We start from the raw sequence: 27,614 nt of genomic DNA, 5'->3' as shown, positions 1-27,614 counted from the left end.
TAATGGCTAGCTAGTTTGTAGTCAAAGGGTATAAAAATATATAATTTGATGATAAAAATAGGGAAAATATGGTAAAAACCGTGTTTTTGGTGAGATCAGGCACCAACAAAACATCAGCATTTGCTATAGTTTAGAATGCATGCCAGTTCATTGGCAATTTGCCATGATGTACTATTAAAAAAGTGTATACAGAATAAGAAATATACTTTGATTCTAGCTTATTGAATTAGGATTATAGTCAAACCAAACCATACAAATATAAAGTGCTTTGTAAAAGTCGTAGGCATTGTTCCATATTGGTGTGTATTGCTTCCAACTATCCACAAAGTTTAAAAGAAAAAGGATCAACATAACAGTTTTTTTATCAGTTATTCTTTTATAGTTTCAATCAAAATTAGTGTTTTTAATACCATTTCTTATTATATAAAATAGTTATATGTAGTTCTAACAAAGAGCATTTGATAGAGAAAAAGTATTTACCTATGAGAATTGTGTCGTGATTTATGTATAATTTGAGCAAGTGGAATATAAAGAAGAAGAATATAAACACCAGGAAACGAACCTATATAATACAAAAGAAAATGGGAAAAGAATGCAACTAAAAAAAGGGGGAGAAAGAAGAAATTGTAGAAAGCAAGAATGTGTCACATTCGTCTATAATTATCAAAAGTTGTCTAGAATTTAGATGTAACGTAGTAGTCCATGTAAATGCCAAACCAAAACACTGTCCCAACATTATTTTATGTCAATTTGCATCTCACCAAACTTGAGAAATTTCTCTAACACCTTTGCGTATATAAATCCAAGCTCCCATGACACAAAATCACTAGGAAAGTAAAAACCAAACTCAGCATCATTAATGGCCTCTCATTCTCCCAAGAGAAAAGGTCCTTATCTTAATGTACTATCCCAAGTTTCCCTTCTTCTAATTCTCATCTCCTTGATCAACCCTTCACAAGCTCAACACTCTTCTTCCCCTCTCCCCCCTCTAAACCCAAGGCTCTCCAAAGCCTACACAGCACTCCAAGCATGGAAACACAAAATCACATCAGACCCTAAGAACTTCACCTTGAACTGGTGTGGCCCCAATGTTTGCAACTACACTGGCATATACTGTGCACCTGCCCCAGATGACCCTCACATCTACACTGTTGCTGGAGTTGACCTAAACCATGCCACCATATCTGGCTCATTGCCAGAAGAACTTGGCCTCTTGACTGACCTAGCACTTTTCCACATAAACTCCAACCGTTTCTGTGGCTCCCTCCCCAGCACCTTCGACCAGCTGAACCTCCTGCATGAACTAGACATAAGTAACAACCAATTCTCAGGACCATTCCCCGAGGTTCTTCTCTGCATCTCTTCGTTAAAATACTTAGACATCAGATTCAATAACTTCTATGGCAGCATTCCCTCGCGCCTCTTCGATCTCAAACTCGATGCCCTTTTCATCAACAACAACAACTTCAAATTCTCCCTGCCTGACAACTTCGCCAACACTTCTGTTTCTGTCCTTGTGTTTGCGAACAATGACCTCAAGGGGTGTCTCCCTTCGAGTTTGGCCAAAATGAAGGGTACCCTTAACGAGATTATCATCACCAACAGTGGCTTAACGGGCTGTTTGCCTAGTGAGATAGGGGATTTGGACAAACTGACAGTGTTTGATGTGAGCTTCAACAAGCTGGTTGGAGATTTGCCCGAGTCCTTGGGGAAAATGAAGAAGTTGGAGCAGTTGAATGTGGCGCATAACATGCTTTCTGGAACGATTCCCGAGAGTGTGTGCATGTTGCCGAAGTTGGAGAATTTCACGTACTCGTACAACTACTTCTGCAGTGAGTCACCACTCTGTCTCAAGTTGAAGGATACGGATGATACCAAGAATTGTATTCCTTATAGGCCATTGCAAAGGTCACCTGATGAGTGTGAAGCTTTTTATAAATATCCTGTTCATTGCAGTGCCTTTGGTTGTGTATCTCCACCTCCTCCACCACCGCCTCCGCCACCTCCTCCACCACCACCTCCGCCACCTGCAAAATACCACCACTATCCTTGATGAGCCATGGGAGAAGTAAAAGTTTGCAATGTTTAATTTACTTTTTTCTTTATTTTTTTGGAGATTGGAGTATTAGCTCAGTGAATATAATCACAGATAGTTTTCATTTTTGGTCATACGTTTACCTTGTACAAATAAAAATAAAAAAGTGTGGAAATTAGCTATGTATTTCCACTATTTATTTTGAAACGTGTTTGGTTTGATTTGAGAACATTTGGGTCGTGACTCGTGACATATATTCTGTAGTATTATAACGAAAACATAACTTTTTTTAAGAAAAACACCTATCAACAATAGCGTCTTTTCCTTGTAAGTGGAATTCTAGAGTTACCTTTTCATGTTTTCTGGTTGCTGTAACAATAAATATAAAGGGAAAATTTTGTTGAAAGCGATGGAGAGGGTCGGATATTCGTGATTATGATCTTCAAACCATCATTTTAGAGGTAAAAGAACTATTATTTTGCTGCGGAAATTGATTACTATAGTATGAAAAAAATGAAAAGGAAACAAGTTCGACGAAGAAACTTAGTCTCTGAGCTCTGTTACTTTCCTTTTGAGTTGTTTTACTTACTCAATAACAAGTGGCTATAAGTATCTTTGTTCATCATTTCATGAAAGATTTTCTTTGTACTATATAGCATTGTTTTGATATTAAAGACAATTGATCCCTTGCCTAGTCAATGAAAATGATTTGTCTTCATATTATAAATGTCGGATGGGAAGTCCTTATCAGTCATCACCATTAATTCTCATTTTTTTTATATTTAGGTTTCAAATTACATAATTAGATTTAATATCCACAAATAAATCTAAAACTTACTCGGTCCAACATTAACTATTTCCAAAATTATAAATACTTGATAAATCACTTTCTTCCTTTGTGTTTTAAATTTGTGGAATATGTTATTCTTGCTAATTTTATTATTATATATATACAAAGTAATACTTGTTGTGTTCTGTTTGAACTTTTTGAATTAGAATAACGACTACGTTTAAAGAGTTAATACAGATAATAATAATAATAATAATAATAATAATAATAATAATAATACAAATCTAAGTTATTGTCTATGATTATCAAAAGTGGCGTAATAGAGCTGATTGGGAATATTAATCTAGTTTGGCAAGTCTTATTAAACATTAAAATTACATAAAAGAAAGAAAAAGAAAAACAAACATGAGGAACTAACAAAACTCATGTAAAGAAATACAAAGAAAATTTCCTAGAACAACCTAAGTAAAACATATATAAGAATTTATACTTATCATGAAAAAAAATCTAAAGAAATGTTAGGTAACATATTGATAACATATTCAAGCCTATTACTTAATTAATCCTAAAAAAATAAGTTTATCACCATAGTGGTTACCCTCTCTAAAATATGTAAAACTTAAACTCAATATCCTTAAAAAAGACAAACATTTATTACGCCTTATTTTCTTTTTACTGATATATAGCCGATATATTAGTAGATTTTAATTTGATTCATAATTTATTTTTTTATTGAATGGATTCGTTCAAAAATAAAGTACTGTTTTTGGTCGATCGTAACTTTAATTTGAATATGCATTCCATTTTGAAGGATAAAAATAAGGTGCACTTTCTTCTCTCTTTGATTTGAAAAAAAAAAGTTGGTTGAAAATAAGTTTAATGTTGTTTAAAATATTATCGTTGAATGTTAAAATGAGTTTTTGGTTAAAATAAAACTCTAATTCATTACACCATAGCTAGTTTTTTCCAAGTTTTAATCTTATTTCTTAGTAAAAATAAGTAAAATGTTTTTATCAGTAAAAATAATTATATAAATATGAAATACTTATAGTGTTTCAAGTTTCGACCCTTAAAAAAAACAAGAAAATATAATTTACATAAAATCTAAAAGTGTTTTTCACATTCACTATTTTTAGCCACAAGTAGAAACAATAATAAATAATAATGGGTCACCTATTTTAGTCTCTTCTCAAGTTTAAATCTTTTCGTGAGACTGATGATCCTGAACATCTAATATTTTCATCATATAAGATAGGAAGTTTCAATTGACTGAGTTGTGTGCTTTCTCAAAATCAACTTTAATTATAATACATTTTTTTCCTTCTAAAAAATTAATTTTTTAATATTTATGATCTTATGTAAATACTCTTTAGAGCTTATTTGGTATGATTTTAGAGATAATTTTATATATACATTCTACTAGTAAAATAGGTTGTAATCCTCCAACATCTAAGAAATTTCAACTTCAAGGGTTAGGTTAATGAAAGAGGAATTGAAATCTTTGGAGTATTTCCAAGATTGTGACAACAATTTAATACCTTTATAATATCTTGTCTTAAAGTACTCCAATTTTACTTAAGGAAGTTAAATAAAGTCATCCTAGACTTGTATGATCATCACATCTCCACACAACTTTCTTGGACTCTTCATATGTAATTCTACTAGTGAAGCAACCATTGTCCTCCAAGCTAATGATATGTATGTTATTCAATATAATATTGAAACTTTCATGTTTGGTAAATAATATTTCACATCATAAATTTATCAATTAAATAAGCTAAATAAACATAAAATTTAATTTTTGCATCAAATAAATATAAAGTTAAATATTGTATGAATAAGGAAACATAAAAAGAAATATTATTATGTAAACTTCTAACAAAAGTATAATAAATATTTATCATAATGTCTTGACTTTAAAAAATATATTTTTTATTGTTCTATTCCAACAACATTGAAAAGAATTATTTTTTTTTGCGAGTTAAGTGATCAATTCGTCTCATATCATTATTGATGTAAATAGAATATGAGTTGTGTATGACGAGTGTAAGTAGGTAAGTTAAAATAATTCGTCTATCTCACACTTTATTTAGTGAATTAGGTCTACCCACATGATTTGACTCACATTGTCATACTTAAATAGTTAAGTATTAGATTTTTTACTCTTTCACACTAAATTTTTGATTTTATAAGCTTATACAATAAAATACATATATTTTGCAAGATCTAATTGAAGATTGAATCAAAAATTATATATTTATAAAGTTTGAAAACTAAAGTTATGGAGAAAAAAATCCAATTAAAATAGACCAAAATTTTAATTTAGAGAAGAAATAGGATAAACAATGGCTTGATATTTTATTTTTTTTCTTATGCTCTGGATTAGAAAGTGTATGGCTTCTTCTGGCCTTGTGAAGGCACATTCTTCCTGCACCTGATCAATTAAAACTGGCACCTAATCATAGACTAGAAAAGACAAAAGTGCCCTTAATAAATTTTAAATTAGGTCAAGTGATGAATGTGAATTAGAGACCTGCACCCAACCCTCACTTCTGCACCCAACCCACAGTCGCAACTCATCTGCACCATCTTCCTTTTGGTTTTCGTAGGGAAGCACAACAAGCCCTTTCGTTCTGTTTGATTTCGGCGACAGACCATCAGTTGCGACGACAAAGGAGCCCTTGAACGGAGAGGAAACCCGGAGCGAACGTCGGAGAAGACAAGGTAAGTGACTTGTGGATATTTTTGTTCAAAATTATAGCTTGCGGAAAATAGTCAACTATTCCGGATATGGATATCCATAATTCAAAAAACAATTACGGATATGAATATCCATAATTCAAAATACAACTACGGATATGAATATCCATAATTCAAAATACAACTACGGATATTTAAATCCATAATACAAAACAAAATTTCGGATAATTATATCCGTTATACAGTGATATGGTGCAAAAAATGTTACTGATTTACGGACGCTTACATCCGTAAGGTTAAAAGAAGACTTCTGGATATCGGTATCCGTCACTACCTGAGCTCGAACAAAATGTGATAAAAAAACTTAAATCGGTTCTTACCTCAAAACAATGTCAAAGTGCAAACGACTCGTCCACCACCACTGTAAATCCACCTCCTATGCAACTCAAAACACCACTGTCACAACTTTTCCAAAGAAACCTTCACAGTTTTTCAAACTAAAGAAGACAAGGACATAGTTGGATTTTGAAAATTTCATCGGGTGCAAGAAGCAAATGATCGGGTGCAGGAAGTAATTACCTCTTGTGAAATGCTTTCTAAGATGGGCCTTACTATATTGAGATGGGCAGTTTCTTCCTGCACCCCACATTTTTCATCCTGCACCCCCACAATGTTATGCAAAGAACAAACTATCCCTATTTTTTTTTAAAAAAATCCTAAAATGCACTTGAACTATATTTATTTTTTTGCATTCTGGATTATGGAATTCAGAAAATTTTTGGATTGGTACTTCCGGTAAAATTTCGGATCCACCATTATGTAATTCAAAATATGCATTTCACATTCAAAAATTCATCATTCACAAAAAACATTCCGGATCTAAAAAAATATTCAGTTCCGGATTGATTAATCCATAGCACACTCCCAGATCCTTAACGACAGTGCCCTTTTTCAAATAAAAGGTCAATGCCAGTTTCGGGATTTAGAAAATTGTGGGAGTGCAGGAAGAAAAACGTAGGGGTGCTGGAAGAAGAAGCCCTTGAGATGAGGTCCGTGATTTAAAATCCCAGTGAGGCTGATCTTAAAGAGTCCAAGCCCATGCAATGTTGTGACGAGAAAAACCCTAAATTATTCATAATGAAGATAAAAGGAGAGAGGTATATAAAAGATTAGGGTTTGAGGTTTTTTGGTGCCATTGTTGCTCTTGTTGTCATTCGCAGCTGCTGTTTCTCACACCGCACGCAGTGAGCCATGGCCGTTGGAAAGAACAAGCGCATCTCCAAAGGAAAGAAGGGTGGCAAGAAGAAAGCGTTAGTATCTTCCATTTCAATTCTTTGCCATGTTTCTTCTCTTTTTTAGTTGCATTAATTATTCAATTGAAATATGGATTTCGTTTGTGAATGAATTTGCAGAGCTGATCCCTTTTCCAAGAAGGATTGGTATGACATTAAGGCTCCCTCTGTTTTCCAAGTAAAAAATGTTGGCAAAACCCTTGTCAGTCGTACTCAGGGTACCAAGGTATTTCTTTCGGAATATGTACACATAATTGGGATTTTACCATTTTAGGAAAAAAATTATTGGTTTTGTGTTGTGGATTTCTTGTAATAGGTCTTCATATTTTGAACTTTCGTTCTGAAATAGTTTGGACATAAATGGTGATACTGATGAGTTGGCTTTTACATATGTATAATATTTTACTTGGGGATTTTATTTTTTATAATTCTGGTACATTTCATCCAACGACTGGTTCCTATGAGAACTGGAGGAGTTAAACAGAATGAGAGCTTCCTTTTTTTTTTCTTCTTAGGTCTCTATAATATAAGGGAAAAATAATATTGGATGAACTTTGAGGTGGGTGCTTATTGCATTTTTGGTTGTGTTGGGGTAACAATTGTCTACGAATCATCCAAGGGTCTGCTGTCTATCCATCGACAGTTGCTTATCTAAATGCGATTTATGGACAGTGATTTGGTGTGTACAAACTTTTTTATGCTTATGTAGACCATGGTTGTTTCAAATTACAGATTGCTTCTGAAGGACTCAAACATAGAGTATTTGAGGTCTCGTTGGCTGATCTTCAAGGAGATGAGGACCATTCATTCAGGAAGATTAGGCTGAGAGCTGAAGATATACAAGGGAAGAATGTCCTGACGAATTTTTGGGTATGATAGGTGGCTGCAGCATTTTTTTTTCCATAATTTTATCTTTCGTTGTTTTTTTTTTTATCAAATTTGAATCCTTTAATCTTTGCATTTCTAGGGTATGGATTTCACCACTGACAAACTGAGGTCATTGGTTCGAAAATGGCAAACTCTAATTGAAGCCCACGTGGATGTGAAGACAACTGATAGTTACACATTGAGGATGTTTTGTATTGGATTTACTAAGAGAAGAGCAAACCAGGTGAAGAGAACCTGTTATGCACAATCAAGCCAGATTAGACAGGTATATTAACTAACTTTGTAGTCAGATTCTACTATTGAGCAATATTTTTGTTCATTAACATGGGAGTACAGAACATGTTCCTGGTTGCACTTCTCTGTATACAGTGAATATTTATAACGATAAGGATGTAGTGGATTTTGAACTATAGATTTTGTGTTTTTGCTATATTATTGCAGATTAATAATTATAATTAATATCGTACATTTAACTTTTCAGATTCGTAGGAAGATGAGAGAGATAATGAGCAACCAAGCAACATCCTGTGATTTGAAGGAGTTAGTCCGCAAGTTTATTCCTGAGATTATTGGAAAAGAGATTGAGAAGGCAACATCTAGTATTTATCCTCTGCAGAATGTGTTTGTTAGAAAAGTCAAGATCCTTAAAGCTCCTAAGTTTGATCTTGGGAAACTGATGGAGGTAATTTTTTAAAATAATTTTCTTTTCATCTTTCTTGTTTTTCTTACTTCATGATAAATATTTCACAATTTCTTTTACCTGAATAAAATTTGATATCTAGTGTGCGCTTTCTGTTCCGTTAGGAGATCATACCTATGTCCAGGGTTTTTGCATTCTTTCCTCTGAATAGATGTATCAAATGAGCTAGTATCCGCATGTTATATTGTTTTAATTTATAAATTAACATTTGCATTTTCTTATGTATATTGAAATAGATTTTACTGTACTTTGATTTATTTCTGATATCATTATTCCCTTTACAAATTTTATGATCCTCCCAATGATAACATCACCTTTTAAGTGGATTAGTTTGATGGCTATGCTGTTTGACCCTTGTAGGTTCATGGTGATTACTCGGAAGATGTTGGTACAAAGGTAGACAGACCTGTTGAAGAAACAACTGCAGAGGAACCCACCGAAATTGTTGGAGCTTAATTCAGTGATACTGCATTCAGTTTGTTGTAGTTTTCTGTTTCTGATGTTATCATTGAAAGTTAAGTTTAAAACTTCAGTCCAGTGTTTGTGTAAGCCAAGTAACCCAGTTTTGTTTTGACAATCAGACATTTTTTTTGCTCGTAATACATCTGGGTTTGTTCAGAACCCAAAATTAGATTTGGTTGCTTATAGCGATATTGAGTTACTGACATATTTTGTTCTTTTTATTATCTTAATTTTTTTCTAGAATTTCAAATCCGTACTTAAGTCGTAGTTGTGTAATTTGTTCGTAGACACCCCTTCCCCCTCCAAAATAATCGTGAGTAGTTTTGACAAATAGTTATTGGAACTGAAACTGATGTTGGTTGAAGAGCCAAACTGATGTTGCACTGTTACCCTATGCATAACTTTGAAAATTCTAGACTCTCATCCACCCATCAATATTTAATTGAAGATCCTTTGAGTTATCATACTTATTGTTTTGATCATGGTTGTAAAATTGTATGAATAACAGTTTGTAAAACTACATCGATGCTGATTTTTAAATTGCTTGAATCACAGAATAATATCATACTTTGACTTTGACTAATTTGAACCAATCAGAATATGCATTAATTTAAGATGGATCATGCATAAGGAACCCATGTTAGAAAAGATAAGAAAGATGACATTTCTTGTTAACTCTGAGTACTCGGGCTTCCTTGCTGAAAAAGAACCAAACAGCCGTAATATTGAAGTCCCTAACACTGCCCAAGCGCCAATCTGGAATTGTTACTAGACACCAATCCAAAAGATTTACTAATTCCTCAATTATTTTGGCTCTTTAACTCAAAATTATAAAAAATATCAAAATTCATTATTTAAATACTTTTTTAATAAAAAAGTTAAATTTTACACATTTAAAATTATTTTTAAATTATCTTTAACTATCACTTCACTCAGAAACTTTAATTAACTCTAATATTCCTTAATCCAAACCATACATTCTTACAAATTTACTCTCTCCTCTACCACAAATATCCTCTCCCAATTCAAACACAAATATCCTCTTCCAATTCAAACACATTGAGGTTAACATGAGAATCGATTCTCTCATAAAAACAACTAGAATCAATTCTTTTAAAAAAAATAACACAATCGATTTTCATGTTATATAATATTGTATGAAAAACGATTTTACCTCTCCCACTTACTCTTTCACAATTAACTTGTTGTTCCTCAACCACTAAAACAAATTGATTTCTCACATAGTGCCATTGTCTAAGAGGAGTGTCATGTATGCATAATATTAGGGTTAAGGAATGAAAGTGAAATGGTATTGTTCTACGTAATCAGCACTAATCCGTGTTCATTTGAGAAGAAAGGAAAAAAAAAACATAGCACCCACTCTCCATATGCACATTCATCTTCAAACCACCTAAACCAAATGTAAGTAATCCGCTCGTGAATCCACACAACGCTTGGAGAGAATCAGCGGAAGCAAACATGACATTAATGATCGCATACACACCCTCCCTTTGAAATCCAGCCTCCTCTAGCACCCTCTCAGAACCCCCATTTTCCACTAAGACCAGACCTTGAAGCCGTTCCAACTGTGGATACTCTGTGAATGCAGCTTTAACAACTTGTTTCACAGCATCTGTTGCAATCCCTTTAAGTTGATGCCTTCTTTTTATTTATTAGAAAAAAACTACATTATTTAAAATGCTCCCTTCAAGTATTTGTTGTCATTATTTTAAATAGAAATAAATTAATCTACATTATTTTCTGATAAGACAAACCTGGTTTTTCTATCTCTATTCGAAACTCACTTTCAACAATTTTATTTGTTAGTGGAAACTTAAAAGTTCTATTAGATTTATCAATCTGTCCAGTAATAACCCTTGTTCTATCAAGCTTACTGATATTGGCCTGCATGAGCTTAAAACTGGTGAAACTGTAGCATTTTATTCACAACCATTAGATTTTCCATCAAGAAGATTTACACGGTTATTAAATAAGGAATTAGGGATGGTGTTTAGGAACTCAAAAATGTAATATATAATAATTTTATACTTAAATATATTTATAAAATAATAGGTACATAATTTAATTAAAAATTATATAGTAAGAAAATCTTGAGGGATTCATACTCACATTACAAGTTTAAGATTTAGGTTTTATTAACCTCTTTTATTAGAATATGATAAGATGATATAAAATTTTAAATAAGATAATGGATTATAAAAATAAATAATTGCATAGTTGCATGCATAACCTCACTAGTTATGTCATGAAGTAGTGCAGATAACACGTGAAGGTGTTAAGAAACATTAAACGTTGAAGAAATAGTGAAAAGCTTTATTTCCTGCATTGTGCTTTCACAGCTTAAGCATTGTCAAAACATGACAGCGCAACTTCTTGGCTAAAATGTGGATCGGTACATGTCCTTTGAAAGCTACTGTGATCAGATAAAGCCTAACAACATTTTTACCAGCTAAAATTAAAAATTATTATGCTAGATTAGACACATACCAATCAGAAAAAGTACTTACAAGAAAATGGTTCTAAATTTTCTGACTTAGTTCTCATTAGTTGAAGGCCTTGAACACCCACAAAACCCCTTGCTGCGCTTTTTACTACTTTTATTCCCACTGTGAATGAAGTCCCTAAGCAAGATCACTGTTTTTCCAGTGAATCTGTTCTTCCCTTTGATCTTTTCATCAGCCAACTTAAGCAAAGAGTATTGGATGTTCTCCACCTCAAACTGCAACCGTCCTATCTGTTCAGAACCTTTTCGTGCCTGCTCGGTTACTCTTTTTCTCTGGATGAGTCTACTCTTTTCCAACTCAACGGAAGTCTCCCTATTCAAAGATGGGGCACACTCTTCAACATCCTTTGTCAGTTGATCATTAGTATCTGCTAATTTCACAACAGCTCCCTCAACTTCTTCTATCTGTCTTTTAACTGTTTCATATTCAGTGTCGTCTCCCTTCTTGTTTCTCTTCTTTGTCTCCATTTTCTGTTTCAAATCTAGCACGCTTGTCTTGAGAATGGTTAGTTTCTGCGCATCCGAAGCAAGCCTCTCCAGTATTTTTCTCCTCTTGCCATCTTGAGTTCTCTCTTTTATACTTCTTGACAACTGAAGCCTGTCAACACCCAATTCCTTTTCTACATCCAATTCTGAAGAGGTATTTTGGAATTTACCTGAATTGTCTGACTGATGGTATGTAATAACATCCTCTGTTGGTACAGAACTTTGTTTCATTGCTTCATTATCCATGGAACTATCACAGCAGTCCTGCTCAGCAGTTTCCCATAATTCAAGCATCTGATCATCAGTCCCACTGTTCCCTCTCCCGCGACTCTTGGAGGCTGGAGTGTCTGAGATATGATCAAGTGGAATGTCTTTCATCAATGACCCATTTTCAGGTTTTGTTCTCCATGAGTTAACGTTACAAGTGCTCCCATCCTTGAGTACCTTGCCTTCTTTACTGCTGCTATTCTCTACATAAGGTGAAACTTCCACATTTGGCACCTTTGTCAGAGCTCCTGGATTAGCTTTAGTGGTTACATTTTCTTCCTTCACATGCCTCTCAATCTCTTGCACCATTGACATTTCAACCGCTCTAATCCTTGCCTTCATGCTCAGCAAATCTGAAACCCCATCGGGTATCAAAGTGCTTTTGTTATCGGCTGAACTTTGATGGCCATTTTCTTGGAGACAAGTTTCAATTACTGCATCCTGGACAAACAAACATTCATGGTAAACAAGGATAAGTAGAGCTCATTTAACGAGAAGAAATAATAAAGAATAAAACAGAAGTTTAAGATAACAGAGTCAATACAGAATACTACCTTTTGTTTTGTATTGCATTCAACAGGCACTTTCTTTATTCGAAGCAGAGCAGTGTGTTCTAAAGAAGCAAAATCCTCTTTCAAAGAACTAATGACAGGTGTATATGCAGATAACTTCCCTTTCAATCCTCCAACTTCACTTTCCAGTAGACTGACTCTTTCTGTCATCTGTTTAATCTCCATGCTTTTTGCATCGCTTTCATCTTCAAGTTTCATGCAAACTCCAGAAAGCTCGTTGACCTTATTTTCCAACAATGCTTCACTTATAGACGAAATCTGAAGATCAAAATAGAATGTAGCAGCCTCAGCCTCCCAAATTTCAAATTCGTTTGTTTTATCCAGCAGCTCTGAACTCAATGTTTCCTCCCTAGCCCTCTGTTGGTCAACTTCTTGACGTAAGGACCTCATCTGTGACAGTAAACTTGTGTTTGCTACCGTAAGGTGTTCAATTTCTTTTTTGTGATTCATGCAACCTTCTGATAGTTCAAGAATCTGCCTCTCAAGATTCTCATTGATCAATATTAATTGTTGTTTTTCTGCCTTCAATTTCTCAATATTCCTGCAAAACTCTGCACTCAATGTTTCTGCAGCCTTTAGCCTTTCCAACATTTCTAACAGCTCCACATCCTTCTTCTCGAGAAGATTCTCTGAACGTTCAATTTGACAATTTAAATGCTCATTTTCAGCTTTCGATTCTTGCATATCTTTGCCCATCCTCTCAACTGACTCCTTCAAATAAACATTCTCAGCTTCTTTAACCTCAAACTTCTTCCTTAGTAGACCAAGCTCCCGTTTAAGGCCACTGTTCAAAGAGTGAAGATCACTGAGATTTTCAGCAAGTGCACGTTGTTCCAGGACCTTCTCTGCGAAAAAGCTCTCATAAACCAAACTAAGATTTTTCAGAGCCAGTGCCTCGTGGAGCATTATACTATTCTCTTGTTCTGTGGCAGACTTTGCATCTTTAAGGTCCAAAACACTCTCCAGTAGTGAATTTTTCTCCTCAAGCAACTTACAATTTTCTTCCTGATACACTAAACTAGTTCTCTGCAAATTTATCAAGTCCAGATGAAGGACTTCTAATTTGGACTGTAATTCATTCTCCTTTTCTTCTCCCTTCTTCACTTCAGACCTAAGCTGCATGTTCATCTCCAGAAGTTCAAGCTTAACCTTTTGCAACATTGCAAGCTGCTCTCTTGTGTTTTCAAACTCTTGCTCTAGGATCCCTTTCTCTGTCACTAGTTCTACTCCCTCAGATTCTTGATGCGAAAGTACAGTTAGGAGGACAGAATTCTCTACAAATAGCTGAAGCTTCTCCTCTTGGTTTTTCTCAAGGGATCCTTTCAAGCCCTCAATATTATTCAAAATATGAGATATAGGCATTTCCTCTTGCTTGATCCCTTTGCCATGACCACCTGAATCAACCTGAAGGGCTGCAAGCACTTGATGAATCCCCATTTTAAACTTTCTGATTTCATCTAACAAGAATTCTAGCTCCATCTGTTGTGTAAGGTTTTCACTCTCCAACTCAGAGATAATTTTATCAGAAAATTTTGATTCCTCCACGTGTTTTTGACATTCAAATAGTAAACCCACATTCTTCTGCTCCAAGTCTTCAACACATTTTTGCAAAATAAACATCTCAACTTGAGCATTTACAGCTTTATCAAGTTCTTCTTCAAATTCTATTTTACCCAATTGACGTTCTTCTTGTAACTGAATAACGAGATTCTCCAAATTTTCCATTCGGACCTCACTTGAATTTTTATGATTGGCGTGCTTTTCTTTCTGTGCCAAAAGCAGCAAATGGAGTTCTTGTACTTGACTGACTCTACTTTCTTTGTCTTTCTCCATATCAGCATATTTCTCTTCCAGTTTTGTAAACCTTCTTTCCAGATTACCTAATTTTGCTTCAACGCTCTCTAATTGAGATACCAGGACACTCCTTTCATTCAAAAGATTGTGCTTTTCATTATTCAGTAAATTGCAGAATTCTTCCAAGCTACTTGATTTTGCCCTTAAACCTTCAAGCTCAATTTTTGCATCACAAAGGGACTTCTCCAGCAAGGTATTCTTTTCCAATTGATTCTGCATACTTTCAGTGATAATTTGTAACTGTGAAAGTATAGCTGACTTTTCAGCAGCAAGAGTGGATTTTTCTTCCTGCAGAACACCACAGGATTCTTGAAGTTTCTTCACCGTAACACTTAATCCATCCAACTCATCATTCAAATTTGACAAGGAGGATTCCATAAATGCTTTTTCACTCAAAAGCTTAACCATATCCTTTGACTTTTCACGAAGAACTTCTTTTTCATCTTGCTCCATTTTGCACACCTCCTTTAGCACTGTGATCTCCTTCCGTAAATCCTTCACAGACGCTGCAAAAGATTTAGGATTTAAACCTACAGAGCCTAGTTCTTCCAATATAGTCTGGTATCTATCATTCAAGACCTGGATTTCACCCTTTATTTGGCCAGATTCCTGTTGGAGGACATTACTCTCTTCAACCTTTATGGCAAGCTCCCGTTCAAGTTTCTCTTTGATCCTCTTCAACTCTGAAATTTCTGTCTGCTGATTTTTTAATGAACTAGTAGAAGAGAAGTTAAGTTCATGCAAAGTCCTGTTTTCTTCCACAATCTGTTGCATTTCTTCCTTAAAACCTTGTTTGGAAAGCTCCAAGTCCCCCAATAGCTGAAGGCCATGTTTAAGCTCCAAAGCAAGAGATCTTTGATCCTCTTGTGATTGGGAATACGACTTCTGTAGAGTATGCAGAGTGGTTTCATTTTGAAGAAAACGAGACTGCTCCTCATGCATCAGAGTCTGCAGTCTCTCTAACTCAGTATGGTTCTCTAGAAGCTTTTGATCTTTCATAGAAATCTTCTGCAATAGAACATCAGCTTCTAGCTGAAGAGATTGATTTGATTTCTCCAACATATCACAATTTTTTTCAGCAGTCTTCAGTTTTTCAGCCCCAATCTCAATTTCTCTATTTAATCGTTTAGAAATTTCTTGAGCATGCAAAATTTCACTCTCCATTGTTGATACTTTCAGCAAACACTGCTTGTACAGGATAGCTACAGATTCTTTCTCTTCATTCAGATCAGCAAGATTTTTCCTCAATGATTTAACTTCCAGCTCTGTTCTTGCAATTTGCTGATTTAGCTTCATGGAATTCTCCTCAGCATGGATGATCTTGGCCTCCAAAACAGATATCTTTTCAAGACATTGCTTATATTGAAGATGAGCAGCATCCTTCTCAGTCTCTAATGTAGCAAGCTCTTTTCTGAGATTTTTAGCTTCAGCATCTGCTTTAGCAGCCCTTTCATCATTTCCATTTGCATCCATCTGGGCCAGATATAACGTAGTCTCCAGACTAGCTATCCTTTCCACGCACTGCTTGTACTGAACCAGACCAGCATCCTTCTCATATTTAAGCTCAGAAAGGGCTTCTTTCAATACTTTGATTTCAATTTCAGCTTTGGTTGCTCGTTCATCAAGGCCACCAGCATCTTGTTGTGCCTTAGTTAGCTCTCTTTCCATTTCAGATAACTTCTCCAAACTCTTCTGATATTGAAGAAAGATAGAATCCTTGTCAGACTGTATATCTTCCAGTTCTTTCCGTAAGGTTTCAACTTCGCTTTCTGCTTTCTGTGCACGCTCGGACTCAGAATGGTTCTGGGCCTTCACATTCTGATTTTCAGCCGATAATGGAGACAACCCAAACATATCGTTTAGCTGCTTTAGACCCTTTCTGCTAAGACCGCTTGCAGATTCTTCAAAAGTCTCTCCACTCGTTTTTGAAGTATTTTGGATGGAAGAAAACCCAAATGCATCTTTCTGTAAGACAACTGACTCCAATAATGAACGAATTGGATGTGGCCCTTCGGGTGTGTGTGGCTCAGCTCCCGTGCCTGAAGAACCACATGGTGAATCATCATTCAGCAAGTTGGGGAATGCTTCTGAAATGGTTTTATGGACCTGGCGTAGATCCCCTGTCGCATGATCATACCTCTCTGCTAAAGCACGGTATGCTCGATAGAACTCCTCAACTAATTTCATGAGTTCTGGCCGCTTCTTATAGTACATCTCTGCCCTCCTTGCAAATGAGTCCGCATCTTCTTCAATAAGCTTGATCATTGCTTTTACTTTGGCATCCATGTCTGCTTAAAGTATAAACACTTAATACCAACACTTAAAAGGCTACAGAAGCAAGGTTTTTTATGAATTTTGTTACTGCAAATCACTGTATTTGGACGAAATTTGGCTTAAGAAAATGAGCCACAGCTCAGTGTGCACAACAAAATGAAAAAAGTGAGCAGCCATTGCGATCTCAAATCCTCAATTCCAGTAATTTTTTTGTAAAACTAAATCGCAGTTTCTCGTTTACAAGGTTTTCAATGAATAAGGTGTACAAAGCAATATACAGATTCTTCTAGCAAAACGGTAGACATATAAGATATAGAGGAAAAATACATACCTGTAAGATTCTCCTGAAGCCATTTCGAATTCTTTGGGCTAATGTGGCTATCCCACCACCAAGAATATAAGCGCCTGGACTCAGAATGTAACAATGTTGCCATAACTCCAGCAAGGAACAGCAGTAAAGCTGGATTTGATTTGGCAAAAGCTTGATATGGGATCCAGGCCAGACTATCAGATTATAGATTTCCACCACCAATGTTCATCTAATTTCAGACTCTTAAGGTCTTCTCCATTTATTTCACCTGACATCATACAAATGATCACATAGTTAATTCAACAAGAATACCTCGTATTCATGAAGTCCAACTTTACTTCTATGGTTTAATCTTTAAGAAAATTGACTGTCGCACCACAAGAATGTTTACTTGTATTACCTGCTCAATTGGGTACGCCTCCACCCCTTATTGTTTTATTGGATTTTTTGCTCCAGCAACCCCAGTTCAAAATCAGGGAAACTGTCAAAAACATTAATAAAAATAAATAAATATCAGAAAGAGTTCAAAAGAAATTAACAGTAAAATTAGAGGTAACACCAAGCCCCTAAAATTTACAAAACATGGTTCCCCAAATCCGAAAATATACATAAAAAAATTGCATTTTTCTTCGACATTGCCTTTTAGAATTATCACAAACCAAGAGATCCTGAAGATAAACAGCAAAAAATTCACGCAACAAATGACCAAAAAGCACTAGTTACTAGAAGAAGAAGAAGAAGAAAAACTCTACCACAAAGGTTAGTAGAATCCAAAACGAAATATTTAATGATAAATTTGTTTCCACTAAACCATGACATCCACAACACGATGAAGCACATAAGAGAATGAGAGATGCTAAAAACACGGAAACGCAGGAAACAGTGAGTGACATCAAAAGGAAGAAAAGACATTGCTCGCTCGTGAGTTATGTCAGGATCAAACAAAAGATAACCTCGGCAAAAGAAAAAAGAAAAAAAAAAAACAGAAACACCTACGAGATCAAGAATGCGTCAAGTGAAACGAACTAGACGAGCAACCCCGACTCCACCGACCACTGAAATGAGAAGAAAACACAAAACTAAGCAAATGGGGACGGAGAAAACCACAAAAAGCACTGAACTTTAGTCCATTGCAGATCAGTGGCACCCCAAAAACACGGAATCTTGCAATGAGAAGTGGGAAACTCTATGAAGTTGTGATAACCTTACCCCCATTTTCTCTCTCTACATCTGTAACCCACAAAGTCGCAACTTTTCTCTCTCCTGGATGGGCTCTTGGCATTATATTCTGGGCATGCAGGTTCTGACACTCCAATGAGTCCTTCACTGTAAAAAAAGTACAAGTTTTGAGAGAGAGGAGCCAAAACGAGTAAAAGAAGAGTTATTGGTTTGGTTTTGTGATTTTGCTAATTTCTCTTGTTTTAGAAGAGGGCAATCGGTGGGCAAGGTGAATCCAACAAACCACACTGACTGTGGGATTACGCAGTTAATGCTATCATTATGTTTCAGTTAAACGTAAAATAACTTTGATTGTTTTAAGAAGGAAAAAAAAACGTATTCCTCAGGTTTTTCGCTGTCTTTCATCGTTATTTTCAAACTTTGTCTAGGAAATTTCCAAATTACCCTTAATCACCCATTATTTCTACCCGTTTTTCTCGCTTCACCTTGTGTTTCTTTTGCCCACCATATCCCTTTTTCATCCCAGCTGTAAAATATTTTTATCACTTCCCTTTTATTGTTTAATAATAAAGAATACATTGCTGACAGCTAAAAAAGTTAAAGTTAAATTCCACTAATTATAAGTTATTTGATTGTTTTAATTATTTTAAAAACTATTTAGTTCCTATTGTTGACTTTATCTCATGTTTTAACGTTTATTTGTGAAATTTTGTGCTGATTACTGACTTTATTTAACCTATTCATATAAATTCGGATTTGTTAATAACGAAAAATAGGTCAGGATTAACATATAAAAGTCGATAATATAGAAACAAAATATATTAATTATCTACGTCTAGTTATATATCAAAAAAATTTAATCGGCTGCATTGTGGTTAAATATATTAATTTAACATCAAATTTCTGTAGAGAGGGTTTAGTAGTATGCAATGAAATAAGGATTAGAAAAAAAATATAAATTATATAAAAAAATTATTATATGAATGACATTATTTTATTATATGATTTGAATGTTTTTAATATTTTAGTGATTTTTTATCTGGATCTCATAAAATAACTGTTGCGTATGAATATTTTATACCATAATTCTTACAGTTGAATTTAGATTAATCACTTTTGTTTAGCTAAAAACCACTTGTTTTCAATCAATAAGCAGAGTTTCGAAGATAACAGACTAAAACAATTATATTTATCACTAACTGTATAACTATATGGGTTTAAAAGTAAATGAAAATTAGAATATTGAACTTGTATTCCGTTAAGTACTTAAAGTTAGAGAATTATAATTTGATTAGTGAAGTTTCATTTCAGTTGTAGATTGAAAAGAGTTTAAAATAATTGTTGAGATGTTCGTGCACACTCACCTTCATGAATAAACTTTTTACAAAACCGACAATATGGGCGGTGTTGTGAGGAAAAAAGATAACATATCAAATCAAATATCATATTTGTAATTTAATTAAAAAGTTATCTTGTTTTATATATCTACACATTTTCCATCATGCACAATGTCACCTTCGCAAAGAAAATGACTGAGATAATACCAACAACAGTATAATGTAATAATTGCATATTCAATTTCAAAACTTTGTACACATTATTTGTACCAAATATTCATAAAAATAAAAAAAAACTGTTTGTAACAAAATATTGATGACAAATTGTGATATTTATCTTGGAGATATCTGTTACACAAATATTTTGACATATATAAAATGTATTTCTGATGGGGTATTGTTTATATATTAGATCCTTTCTTATATTAGTAATATTGAATTTGATGATAGAGAAGAGTGTTTGGTCGGAAAACGAAGGTGTCTTTAAGGAAGTAGAATTGGTGGTGGGTCATTTTGTGAGAAGGGGTGGCCATTAGCCAACCTTTTGCCCTCAAATACCATTATGATTTGCACAAGTTAAAATCACAATAAATGCAATAAGAAAATGCATGCCCAATAATATATAAACAATGGAAAAGTAAATAACTTAAAGGTTGAATTGTTAAGGAAGGAGAGTTTGACTTTAGAGGCTAGAATTTTTTTTTCACATTCTAAAATCGTAAATATTAAAAAAAATTATTAAAAATTATTATATTATGATCATTTAGTTAAGAAATATTATTGAATTTTTTTATACAAATTTTAAAGAAATAAAAATTAATATTTTTTTACTGAAGTATTTAACATATTATCATTTTTAATTATTTAATAAAAAGTAACACTTTGTTTTCTCATTTATATAACATCTCATAAACTCAACTAATATAAATCAATATTTACATCTTAAAATTATTACAAATTTTTAATATATATATATGGTTTTGTACGAGTTAATAGTAAATATAATTTAAATATATATTTAATTATCCAAAATGTCTTTTAATGATAAAATTGTGACATAATTTCAAGTTCTAAAGTGAATAATATCTCAAATGTGATGATTAACTATAACGATATTGTCTTAGTGGACTTGAAGTCAAAACATTGACACCATCTATGAGAATAAAAAAGTATTTTTAAAGACGAATTTTTGTTCTCTTAGCCCTCAACTGAAAGGAATAGATAAGTAGTTTCAAAGACAAACTTTTATTTCCCTTAGACTTCAAGTGTGGAGGTTTGTTCTCAATAGCCTCATATTTTTTTGACAATTTAAATACACCTCATTCTATTGACCATACAAGACGTCTTTTAAGAACAAAACTATTATGGAACTCTAAGCTTCAAAGAATGATGATTGACGTGATGATGTTAACTCAATGAACTTGAAATTTAAATTATATATATATACACACACACGAGAGCATGATATAATAAAATCACATATATTAAATAAAATATAAATAGGTAAATTGATATTTTAATTAAATACATATTGAAAATAATACATGTTTATTTTCAAAATATATATATATATATATATATATATTACAAGAAAAATCATTCAATAAAAAACTAATTTTAGAAACAAAAACTAATTAGTTATTATATTGACTAAATTAGATATTATTTTATAGATTAAAAAAATATTGGTATCTAAATTAGTTTCTATTATAATAAATAAATTTTAAATTGATGTCTAATTAGCTACAAAGATTTTAGTTACCAATCAAATTGATGTTTAAAATCAATCTCCTACTAGTGAAAAACATAGAAAATTAATATCATGCAACAACTTGAAAATACATCTAAACATCAAATGTTTGTTTGTTGGTGACATCAATTGTCTCGTGACAAAAATTAGGTAGGTCAAGTCACAATTGAATCATGGGACTTGAGTTGCTACACACTAAAGTAGAAAGAATTGTACCCTAACTATCAGCTATAACATTTGACCTAATAGTAAATGTTCGATCAACACAATTGATATCAGATTCAAGGTTAGAACTTGATTTCCAATGAAAAAATTGTTAAGGGAAATTTTTTTTATGACATCAATGGAACAATTTCCTTTTGACTTAGCAATAAACGCTTAATCCAAATGTTTCATTTCATTATTATTGATTATATTTGCATTCAAAACCATATCTACATGAAATCAAAATTTATCCATGTAAAATGCCGTTCAAAATAACTAAAACATGTAACTTAATAAGTTTGTAATATTCAAATACAACTATGTCAAAATGCGCACGGTTGGTTAAGAACCACCAAAATAAAAACCCTAAACCTATAATACCTAACAACTAGGCATTTTATCCACTCATGTTAATTAACATCCATTTTCATTCTAGATTCCATATTTACATCCGAAATTGTTACATCAAAGCACATCTTTCTTGACAAACATTTTTTTTCTTCCATAGTACTAGAATATCAATTATGAAAAGGTCAAAAACTAGTACTAAAAGTTTCAGTCAGCTTAAAAACATCATAACATTAACGTTACCGAATAATTTTGGTGAAACATCATCTTATCATCTCATTTAACTTATGAAATTCCACACTATTACATATTTATAGAAAAACTAGACAAAGAGTTTATAGAACCAAACATTTTTTTTATAGAAAATATGTAATCTTTAATATTTTGTCATATATTTAATTATTTAACAAAAGTAACATGTGTTTTCTTATTAATTTTTATTTTAATTTGAAAATCTTATGTAAGAATTTCAGCCATTTTTTTTAATGAAAAAAAAAACAATTCAGCCATCTTATTTTACAATTTGGATATATATGATAAATCTTAACATTTTGAAGAAAACTGAAATAGGCACATTGGTATAAAAAAAATCTTATTTCAATCCCTAACTTATAAAATTATTAAATACAAACTAAATTTAAAGACCAAAATAACTAATTATTATATTGATTAAATTAAAAAAGTTATTGATTTCTAAAATAATTTTTATTATTAATAAAAATTTATAATGTAGTTTTTAAATTGATATCTAACCATCTATTCTAGAAAGGTTTTACCTACTAATTATTATATATTTTAAATTAATCTCTATTAATTTTTTATAAATTAATTTAGAATATAAAATATTAACTAATTTGAATAGTAATTTAGAAATTATTTTATAAAATTTTATTAATAATAGAAACTACTTTAAATATCAATAATTTTTTAATCTTTAAAAAAATATTTGATTTAATTAATATAATAATTAATCATTATTTATCTTTAAATTTGATTGTTATTTAATAATTTGTTTATAATAAGTTAAATTATCTTTTTAAAACATATGGAAATATTTTTTAAAAGAAACTTCTCAAATTACTTTTTTACACACTTATCTTCTCACATAAGTGTGTAGTTTTTATATTTATGACACGTTAGAAGATATATTTAGTATTTACTAATTATTTATTAAAATAAAACATATATGATATCTTTAATCTCATTTAAATTTTAATCAAATGAAATATTTAGAAATTATATATCAATTTAGAAATTAATTTATAAATATTAATTAATAATAGAAACTACTTTAAATATTAATAATTTTTTAAATTTATAAAATAGTATTTAATTTAGTAGTTAATTATTTTTTATCTTTAAAATTAATTTTTATTTAATAATTATCTTGTTAATAATCATAAAATTTAAATAAGATAAAAGTAAATTATACCTTTGAAAATTTACTAGTTTAGTAATTTTGAAATAAATTATTGAAATAAGTATAAATATATTTAATACGTCTAATAATTATCAATAAATGTATAATATTTAAATGTATTTTATAAATATTTCACTCTTTTATAGATATGTTGTTTTCTTAGTCTTTATAATATGTAATTTTGTTTATACTCTCGGTCAATATTTTTTTATTTTAGACCTGGAATATATGTTATTTTTATACCGATTTTTGTGTGTTAAATTAGCACTGTTTAACCTGATAACATCGTAATGACATTATCGTGCTTAATAGTAGCAACAGAAATAAAAACTGATTGTTTACTTTATTTTTATTAAAAATAATTAAAAAAATGATTTATTATAATTTTTAACATGTTTGAATAAACTTATTTTAAAAACAAAAACAAAAATAAAACTTATGCTTGCTTCTCATGAAAGGAGATGGCATAAGGTAAACAACAAAACAAAGTGTTGGGAATTTCTCCTTCATTTAATGGGATACATTGACCAATAAATATTGGTAATGGATCCATTGAATATATTTAATAATGAATATTTCAAAGTCTTGGAAATGGATTTTTTTGAAAACTTTGAATATCAGTCTAGAAAGTTGAAGATAGTATTTTCAAAATATCTTGAAAATACCACAAACATTAATTATCCACTATCTTTTTATAAAAAAAAATTCTTTCATTCTCTATATAAAGTAAACTTGCGAGGAAGAGATGTAAGCAAGTAAGAAGAGTAACATAGAGAAAAATGAGATAATAAATATTTATCTAAGATTAGAAATCCTAGTGACATGCTAAAGATACATTATATTTCATTATTGTTGGATAAGATTAAGTGTTATCCTCACAGGGTGAAAGAAACCAATGTTGTAATCTGATTTGCATAATAGAGACATTTTCTGGACCAGATATTGTCTAAAGTTGAGAAAGTTTTTCACCTTACAAAATTTTTGATATCATTTTCTCTTTTGTTCTATTTTTCATTATTTGCTTATTGATTACACAAATGTCCATTTTCTATTTATATAAAAAAGAAAGAATTAGTTTTCATTTTTCCCAACACAAACAAGAGATATATAGTTATAATTTTTTTAGAAAATAATCTTTATAATGTTTTAAAGAATCGTACTTCATCTTCATCAAGATAAAGAGTACATCGTCTGCTGAAAAGATAAAATCTCTACCTTTAACTTTAAGAGTAACTTTTTTATAAGATTTTTCAGAAAATTAAAAATGATAAAAAAAAAGTATATTTAAGTTTTCGTTTACTACCAGATCTTAAAAACAGTACTTAATATCTTAAAATGAGATGTACTATTATAATCCAAATTAAGATGTTCATAAGTAATATGAAAGAGCCTACCAAAATGCAGTAAAGATTTTAAAGTAACTTTTTGCATCAAAGATATTTTTAGAATTTCAAAATATTCTTATCTTATATATTTTTTTCCTTGGTATACAAATTATTTTCTAAATATTTCTTATTTCTTATTGCTGACTTTTTTTTTATCTCGTTACACAATATTCACTACAAGAAAATCATGAAATAGAAACCAATTTTTAGAAATCAAAATAATTAGTTGCAATAATAACTAAATTAAAAATCATTTTAGAAACTAAAAAATAAATTAGTTTCTATTATTGTTAAATAGTTTCTAAATTGGTATCTAAGTAGTAACCAATGTTTTAACTACCAATTATTTAGTTTCTAAATTTGGTCTTTAAAACCTTGGTTGTTAATTACCAATTTAGAAACTATTTAACCATAATAACAACTAATTTAGAAACCAAATTTTGTTTTAGTTTATAAGATGGTCTCTAATTTAGTTACTATTGTAACTAATTATTTTGGTCTCTAAATTTTTTTTTTCTATTTCAATTGTAGTGATTTGTATTTAAATTGAGGAATGAAAATGAAGAAGTGAAAAATAAAATTAGAAAAGAAAGAGAATAAAAATGTAGTTGTTTGGATTAGAGTTAAATAAAATAAATAAATTAAAATTTGTATTGATTGATATAATAATTTTTTTTTAAAAATTATAAAGTGATATATTTAAAAATAATCACACGTTATAAATTAATTTTAATCAAATATTAAATTATTTTTATTGTTACTAACAAAAACATATGCACTTTTGACACGTATTCATATTTTTATTATATTATTCTATTTTATTATAGATTTTTATTTATTTCTTCTAACAACTCTGCGGGTTCGCAAAACTTCTCTATATTGACATATAATTTCCCTTCCATTCTCTCTCTTATTATTTGAGTTTTGTTCTCTTAACATGTGATAAAAAAAAACAATTTCATTTATATAAAATGAATCTAAAATAATATATTTTTGAATAGTTATTACTTTTTAGTACCGACATGTTACTTAAGTCTTTATCTCTCAATATTTTAATTTATATTTTAGAATAATAATAACATATTCTCTTTTTGAGATAAAGTGACAATGTACAAGTAATCCAAAATTGAAGAAAAGTAGAAAGTGAATTATTTTGGGTAGTGGGGACGATGGCGTTTGAACAGTCAAGCATTTGGCATGTGATTTTCTGCTACCCTAATAAAGAAGGACTGTGGGCCCCCATGTGTCCTTCACCACGTCCTCCATTATGAACGCCACATGCAAACCATCCACGCGGATCTTACACCTTGCTTTCATATTTCTCATACGTTATATTCATACATTTAAATACATGCATACTCCAATTTTTATAAATAAGAGAGTTAATAAAATAACAATAGGCGAAGCAAAAAAAATTATACGTATGACATATTTTATATACGATCATGCACTACTGTGGGGCATACTATTCACATGGTTTGCTAGATTTTTATTTTTTTCAAGATCAATTTGCTTAATGACATGGTATTTCGATTACTTCATTTTATAAATTGTTAAAGAAATTGTGTGAGGATTATTTTTATTTTGTAGTCTTTAAATCATCAATAAATTTACACGTTCTTTGAACAAATTTATCCCTCTCACTCTTTTCCCATCTTCAAAATTGAGTTTTTGACTCACAAATTAGCGAAGATTTGAGAAGAAATGAACAAATTAATGGGACAATTAGAAATAGTAAGACCATCCAATCACATTTATGACAAAATCTACATTATTTAAATAAAAATGAAAAAGAAAAATTACACACCTAATATAACAAAATAATTTAATAGACACTCGATTTAAAATACTAAACACTTCAAATTTAATTAAAGAGTTTGTTTAGTATGTGAAGAAAGATGCCAATAAATTCTATAATAATAAAGATTTCAAATTTTTTAAAATTATAATTTGACTTACTAGTAAAATTGAAATTATATTATTTTTTGTGAGTATAGTTAAACTTTAAATAATAATCATAAAAAATTTAAAATAATAAAATATGTTATTAATAGTAATTATTTCTATACCAGTTATTGTTATACTGGGAAACATAAATGAAGTCTATAAAATAGAAGTTAAAATGTTATTTTCTTAGTTCATTCTAAAACCTTCATATTAGAAATTCTGGTAGATTAAGGTCTTGAAAAGCTAATGAAAAAAATTGATGATTTTGATATGTTGAATATTAATTTTGTTAACTAACTGCTTGAGTTTTAGTTATTTTCACTTTCTCTTTTTCGATTAATGGTTGAGAGAGGATGTTGGCAGTGTATGATTTATTGAGTTGTTGGAAAAAATCTCAAACTTTTTGGTTAAAAACCCACTTTAATCCTAGTAAGAGAAAGTAATAATCCTTTTTAATGCAATGTTAGTTTTGAACGAATGGATTGTATGAAAGGAGATGTTGTGAGAAAAGTGGTAATACGTGAAAGTTAAAAAATGTGGATAAATCATATGAATTTTGTATGAGGTATTTTCAAGTGGTACTATTATGTTTGTTGTTTTGGACATAAAATTGGTATATTTATTGAATTTAGATATTATAAACTTGTTGTTGATGATAAGAAACTTTTACGTTATTTTTAAATTTAATATCGTTTGAGCAACTTGTTCTTATTCAAGTGAGGTTCAACTAGTGTGTAATTATTATAGTAATCATCAACGTGTTGGTCACTCAAGCGATGAACCATACAAATCAAGTGATGATTTGTAGTTTAAGCGAGAGAGATGTTGAATCGATTCTCTCTCCTATGGAAGTTTATTGCTCAAGCATTGTGCTAGACACTCAATGGATA

The 27,614-nt window shown here is 31.2% G+C and overlaps 3 protein-coding genes across 5 annotated transcripts; 2 read left to right on the top strand and 1 right to left on the bottom strand.

The window, feature by feature from the left end:
- Window positions 1-694: 694 nt before the first annotated feature.
- LOC137828649 (leucine-rich repeat extensin-like protein 4) lies at window positions 695-2,264 on the top strand. The gene has a single exon (XM_068635306.2). The coding sequence runs from the start codon at window positions 860-862 to the stop codon at window positions 2,051-2,053; it is 1,194 nt and encodes a 397-aa protein (XP_068491407.2). The 5' UTR covers window positions 695-859; the 3' UTR covers window positions 2,054-2,264.
- Window positions 2,265-6,712: 4,448 nt separating this feature from the next.
- On the top strand, window positions 6,713-9,050 carry LOC137827789 (small ribosomal subunit protein eS1). Its single transcript, XM_068634109.2, has 6 exons — window positions 6,713-6,835; window positions 6,938-7,043; window positions 7,550-7,687; window positions 7,785-7,970; window positions 8,187-8,387; window positions 8,766-9,050. Exons 1-6 carry the CDS (start codon window positions 6,777-6,779, stop codon window positions 8,859-8,861), a joined length of 786 nt encoding a protein of 261 aa, XP_068490210.1. The 5' UTR covers window positions 6,713-6,776; the 3' UTR covers window positions 8,862-9,050.
- A 2,130-nt stretch (window positions 9,051-11,180) lies between these two features.
- Window positions 11,181-18,647, bottom strand: NET1A (Kinase interacting (KIP1-like) family protein). 3 transcript variants are annotated; one of them, XM_068633916.2, is made up of 6 exons: window positions 18,364-18,647; window positions 18,151-18,209; window positions 17,555-17,635; window positions 17,176-17,422; window positions 12,699-16,858; window positions 11,181-12,585 (listed from the first exon to the last, which is right to left on the bottom strand). In XM_068633916.2, exons 4-6 carry the CDS (start codon window positions 17,276-17,278, stop codon window positions 11,422-11,424), a joined length of 5,427 nt encoding a protein of 1,808 aa, XP_068490017.2. In that variant the 5' UTR covers window positions 17,279-17,422; window positions 17,555-17,635; window positions 18,151-18,209; window positions 18,364-18,647; the 3' UTR covers window positions 11,181-11,421. The 3 variants fall into 3 exon arrangements, with proteins under 3 accessions (XP_068490017.2, XP_068490018.2, XP_068490016.2); XM_068633917.2 differs by lacking the exon at window positions 18,151-18,209 and having other exon boundaries at window positions 18,364-18,612; XM_068633915.2 differs by having other exon boundaries at window positions 18,151-18,551.
- Between the last annotated feature and the right edge of the window lie 8,967 nt (window positions 18,648-27,614).

This window comes from Phaseolus vulgaris, chromosome 7, assembly GCF_051622355.1.
Source record: "Phaseolus vulgaris cultivar YP4 chromosome 7, ASM5162235v1, whole genome shotgun sequence".
Lineage (NCBI taxonomy): Eukaryota > Viridiplantae > Streptophyta > Magnoliopsida > Fabales > Fabaceae > Phaseolus > Phaseolus vulgaris.
Note: the sequence above shows the minus strand (reverse complement) of the source record. Positions and strands in the feature narration are given on the sequence as shown.